The following is a 6,000-nucleotide window of genomic DNA, read 5'->3' as shown; positions in this document are numbered from 1 at the left end:
AAAAAAAAAAAAAAAAAATGAAAAAAAATAAAACAAAACAAAACACAAAACAGGCATATCCCAGGATTACAGTATCTAGGTCTGAGTATAGCGTGTCCTTTCCCTGTGCTTTGTTATCTAGGTGACAATATCAGTGGATGGGATTCTTACCACAACGGGCTACACGCAAGAAGATTATACCATGCTGGGGTCTGATGACTTTTTCTATGTTGGAGGCAGTCCCAGCACAGCCGACCTTCCAGGGTCACCAGTCAGTAACAACTTTATGGGCTGTCTCAAAGAGGTAAATATCACTGTCACCGGAATCATTCCTAATCCATGATCCCATCATTTCAGATCCGGACTGAAAGCACCTTTGCTGAAGACCCAGTGTTTGCGGAGTCAAATGGCACAACCTTAAATTCAATATTCTACTGTTGTTTGTATAGGATTGGGGGGGAGGCAGCTCATAGAACATTACGAAGGAATGAAGTGTGTCTTCTTTCATAGTCTGTGAGTAAGTCACAGTTAAGGTCTGCATGGGCAGTTGTATATTAGCTATAAAAGAAAGTGAAACAAAGAAACACTGGATCTAGAGTTAAGTTTAATGCCTTGCTCATTTTTACTTGACTGTCTTAGGTGTTTTTAATACAGTGGTGACTTGCTTGATGATTATAGGAAAAAAGAAAAATATTAGGATACAAGAAAGAAGTTACATAAAACAAAAACAAAATGAGTCTGTGTGATGAAATAATTCTGTTCTTATGTTTGAAAAATGTTCTGAAGGAAGTGAAGCTGTTTCATTTGTGATCTGATGAGCAGACTTGATATTTACCTGAGCAAAACTATCAGGTTAAAAGATACCAGTAATTTCATCCCTCATACTCAGCTGTCCTTATCTGTTATAACTCTTGATAGAATTGGAACTTGTCGGGGTAGGAGGAGAAGAAGTTTGGGAAGTCCTTGAATTTCAACTTATATTAATTTTTTTTCCCATAAAAGCTGCCTGTTTTCAATCAGGTAGAACCCAGTTTCTTTTGGCTGAAGAGAACCAGAGGTGCCTCTTTTATTGTATGGCTGCAGTTCAATAGTGTCGACCTCCAAAATGTAAAGAAATTAATCACTGAATTTATGAGTGATTAGCCATGGTGCTATTGGTAAGCACTTACATACTTTGGTTTATTCTAAAGAAAATATTCCAATCATATAACTTGATTCAGGTAAGCAACCGGTGAAAAACAGCCACTGCTTTCCATACCCTTAACCTCTCCTCCATGTATGCAAACATACTGCATGGTGCAATGGTGGCTGGATATAGAAGGATCCTAAGAGGAATTTGAAAATGTTCATTTTAACAAATACAAGGAGATGCAGTTCTAGAAAAGTTGAATTTTTAACCATACTTTGTGGTGGGACAGATAGACTGCCCCCCAGAGAATAACTTTCACCCTTTATAAATATGTAGCATAACCCAGGACTTTGCTAAGCCCTGTGGGCGTAATAAAATAATTATTATTTTCATTATTATAATAATAGCACTGGCATTTTTTTGAACTCTTATTTTGTGCCTGTTGCTATCCTAAGTGCTTTACAGGGATCTCCTTGGTATAGGTAGTCATTTTATTGTCTGCATTTTTTCAGGCAAGGTCTCAGGTTTGGGAGCAGGTAAGTTTCTTGAGCAAGTCTCACAGCTAACAACTATTAACGCCTAGAGCTTAATCAAAGAAATCCAATATCAGAGTCTGTTGCGCTCTTAACTGCCATAATATACAGTCTCCCAGCAGAAACGTTTGTTAGGGTCCCTGCCATGGAAGACTGTGCAAACCCTCAAGTTGCTTACAAACTGAAACAGCTCTTAAAAAAGTATAATAGACTGTGAGGAATGAGGTATTAGATTGTGTGACAGAGTTATACCCTTTGGAATCCAAGAGGATGAAATGAGTGAGATCTAGTAGAAAAGGAAGATGCAGAGAAGAGTAAGAAGGTGAGAATCTCGATGGATGGCCATGGTTTGGATAGGCAGGGGATGGAGAAGGTGTTTCACGCAAGGGAGAAATGGTTAAAAAAACAAAACAGAACAAAACTCAAAAAAACCAAAAACTAGATTTCATGGTAAGATGCCTAAAATCCCCGTCTGGTAAAGGGAATTGTGAAGGAGGGCGGGCACAGAACCACAGTGCCACCCACCCATCCCATTTCCTCACTTTCACTGTGAACAGGCCGGCCTACAGTCAGTGCCTAGGCTCTGCTTCATTTGTGGTCAGTCAGTCCTGCTGTGGGCTAGGAAAAGGAAGGGGGATCTAAGAATCTCTAGCAGAAACATGACCGTAGCTAAAGAGCTCTGCTGGCTATCCAGTAAGACCATGAGCTTTCCTGCAGTGAGCACCGAGGGTCGGCTTAACCTCATCGTCTTCTGACAGTTCAGCATGGCAGGACAACTTTTTGAGTGTAAGAAGCTGCTGTGGATTGCAGTGATCAGAAATGACAGTTTCAGATTAAATTGTGTGTCAGATTAACACTGTAACATTTAAATGTTAATGAGTAGTAGACACATTTTAGAACTCATCTATTTTTATTTGGTTTTTCAATCACAAAAATCACTATAGCACAGACAAGCCAATTGGTCTTCCATGTGACATTCAGTTAGCCCCTACTGAGCCTATACAATGCAGGTTTACTCGTGTCATTATCTCTACAGGGTTTGGGTTGATATTGTTCCTTTTTATTGATTAGCACCTCCCTTGTCTCTCTCTCCCACAGCCAGGAGCCGGGGGATGTGTGTGGAGCAAATGCTGCCAGGTTTTTTGTTTTGGTTTTTTGGGGGTTTTTGTAGTTTTGTTTTGTTTTGTTTTGACATGTTATCTCCCTCACTTCATTTCCTCCTGACACAGCAGAGGGTGCAAAGATACAGGCACAATCAGCCTGTAAATCAGAACATACCTTACTTGGAGGGTTTTTGGATGGGTCATTGTTTCTGTCCATGTCTGAATTACTACTTATTTGGAATGCCCTGCTCTTCCTACTTCTGAAATGAAATTGTGACAAAGTGTCACAGATTTGGAGTTAAATCACCTCATTTTAGGTACATGAGCTCGGCAGAGTTACTGAAAAGAGAGGAACATGCCCATCTTCCTTCTTACCACTTCTCTTAACACTAAGCCCATAGAAGCCTTCCTTAAGCTTCCATAAGTTTTCTGCCCTGAAGCACATTGCATGTCTAAAACCTTAATTATGGTTTCGTTTATGGCTCATAACAATTTGTTTTTCCGTCTGTTACGTAACCCCTTTTAGGATGACCAATCCTGGGGGAGATACTAGCAACACCATGCCTGAAATCATAGAAGAAATTTTGGAGTGTTAGATTAAGAAGGATCCTGGAAGTCATTCTCCAAGTCCAGTCTCCTTATTTTGGAAATGGAGAAACAGACCTAGAGAAGTTATCTGACCTACCCAAGAGCAGTGAAGGGGTAACAGGAATAGAACACACAATACTGTCAGATAAAATAAAATTTTTGAATGACTGACTGTTCCATTGTAAACAGTGGCCTGAAGTCAAAAGTAGAGATGGCCTACCATTCTCACTAATTCTCACATTCGTTCTTTAAAGATTAAGGTGTAGGGGCGCCTGGGTGGCTCAGTCAGTTGAGTGTCCAACTCTTGATTTCAGCTCAGGTCAGGACCTCAAGGTCATGAGATCAAGCCCGAGGTCGGGCTCTGTACTGGGCGTGGAACCTGCTTAGGATTCTGTCTCTCCCTCTCCCTCTGCCCCTACCCACTCGTGCTCTTCCTCTCTCAAAAATAAGTAAATAAATAAATATTAAAGATTAGAGTGGGAAAAAAAAAAAGACATTACTCAACATGATGAAACAACCCAAAACCTGATGTTCATTAGAAACAGGGCTTTCCCTGTATGGTATTTGATAATGCCTATTTGAAATGAGACTTGGCTTGCACGTAGAGCAATGAACCCTTGTTAAGAAAAGTGTTATTATGGGGCGCCTGGGTAGCGCAGTCGTTGGGCGTCTGCCTTTGGCTCAGGGCGTGATCCCGGCATTCCGGGATCGAGTCCCACATCGGGCTCCTCCACTGGGAACCTGCTTCTTCCTCTCCCACTCCCCTGCTGTGTTCCCTCTCTTGCTGGCTGTCGCTCTGTCACATAAATAAATAAAATCTTAAAAAAAAAAAAAAGAAAAGCGTTATTATATTTTAGTGATTATCAAATTTCAAAATAAAGTAAAATTAGTTTAACATAATTTGGCAAAACCTAACCTGAGTTTGTTTTTAAAAAAGAGGGAAACTTGAATGGCCAGAAATTTATAATAAGGCAATCAAAGTAGTTTTTTTTTAATTATTTAAGTTTTCATCATAAATAAATCAAAGTCTTTAGAGAAATGTTCAAGCTCACTGAAAATGACTTTCAAGGATATAAATTTAAGAAAAGTTAAAGGAAAAAATTGTAAATAATAAATTACCATTATATAGCCCACATCTATGAAATTCCTGGAGGATGATAGGTCTTTAAAAATATGCTTTGTAAATCCGGTTTTTACAAAAGCGATACTAATCATGCTTTGGCAGAAACACTTGTTTATATTCTTTACATTTTTTATAACATTGAGTAAAAGCTGAAAATATATGTTGCTTAAGAATTATTGATCATTGGGGCGCCTGGGTGGCACAGCAGTTAGTCATCTGCCTTCAGCTCAGGGCATGATCCCGGCGTTATGGGATCGAGCCCCACATCAGGCTGCTCCGCTATGAGCCTGCTTCTTCTCTCCCACTCCCACTGCTTGTGTTCCCTGTCTTGCTGGCTGTCTCTATCTCTGTCAAATAAATAAATAAAATCTTAAAAAAAAAAAAAAGAATTGATCCTTTTAGTTAAATTTAATTTTTCTGGCAAGCAGTTTTTGAGTGACTACTGCAACAGGTGAGGGCTTGGAGGAGCCTGCAGAAAGATAAATCACATCAGAGTGAGGTGCTTGGAGTCTGTCTGAGGACACCTACCGCCCTGCCCATTCACCTTAAGCTACTTGGGAAAGCATTTTTCCATATAAAAGTATCACAGTTGATTCCTAAGGTGCTTATTAGAGATTTTTTTTAAATCTTCAAATATAGATGAAAATCCCACTAATATGTGCTTCTGTCCCAATATTTTTACCATGAAGGCTTCTGTAGTAAATGACTTACAAGGAAGTGTCATGCCACTCCCTCATTAATCTTGCCTCAGAATCTACTGGTGCTATTATGCATTTCTTAGTCTCTTTGTACCTCCACAATGCTTTGAAACACCTATTTCCCTCCTGCAGTGAAGATTATTTAACATCGTTTATTGGTAGGGAAATGAAAATGAAGAGGGAGGAAAGGATTGACTTCAATAAAACAACCTAGAATCTTTTATTTGAAGTTTGTTTTTAGCCATATGTACCTGCTGGAAGTTTTACAATCAGTTATTTGAGTGGAGACACTACCTGTGTGAGACAATTTAAAATGTCGCCACTAAGTCTTTTGGGATAAGCCTAAGGAGGGATTCTAGAAAAAAAGAAAATAGTGAAATGCTAGAGGGAATTAAATCCCTCCTGAAAATTTCATCAACCTAATTAGATCAGCTCAGCCTTTAATTACACTGAGAAACTTTTAGCACTAAAAATTTGGAAGATGGTATGAGGTGGATGAAATTCAGAAAATATCCTCTTATGTAAGCATCCCTCCCCCCACCCCATTAAAAAAAATAGTTGATTCCTCCATGTAATCAGCATGGTCTCCTCTGCCATTTGCAGTGGCAGCTCTATAATTCCCACGGGGTACCAGCATCAACACTGGGAAAGAGGTACAAAATATCCTTTGTGCAAATACCCCTTAATTCCTATCTTTCTTCTTTTGGACAATAGTGAAGGCTTCCCAATTTAAACCCTTCTGTGGTAGAACCAGCTTGGCAAATGTGTGTCCTCAGGTGTCCTTCTGTTCTTATTTCCCTCACTGCTCAGGGAAGACTAGAGTGCCTGTCATTTACATGTAAGAAGA

The 6,000-nt window shown here is 39.5% G+C and overlaps 1 protein-coding gene across 28 annotated transcripts in view; it reads left to right on the top strand.

Annotated features, from left to right (window-relative positions):
• Positions 1–6,000, top strand: part of NRXN1 (neurexin 1) — a 1,113,431-nt gene that overhangs the window by 416,224 nt on the left and 691,207 nt on the right. For all 28 annotated transcript variants that reach the window (XM_019801696.2, XM_019801695.2, XM_019801700.2 and 25 more), the window contains one exon: positions 122–283. In XM_019801696.2, the coding sequence (XP_019657255.2) occupies positions 122–283 (162 nt within the window). The remainder of the gene's footprint in view (positions 1–121; positions 284–6,000) is intronic.

Source organism: Ailuropoda melanoleuca, chromosome 4, assembly GCF_002007445.2.
Source record: "Ailuropoda melanoleuca isolate Jingjing chromosome 4, ASM200744v2, whole genome shotgun sequence".
Taxonomy (NCBI): domain Eukaryota; kingdom Metazoa; phylum Chordata; class Mammalia; order Carnivora; family Ursidae; genus Ailuropoda; species Ailuropoda melanoleuca.
The sequence above is the reverse complement of the archived record's forward strand: the minus strand, read 5'-3'. Positions and strand labels throughout refer to the sequence as shown.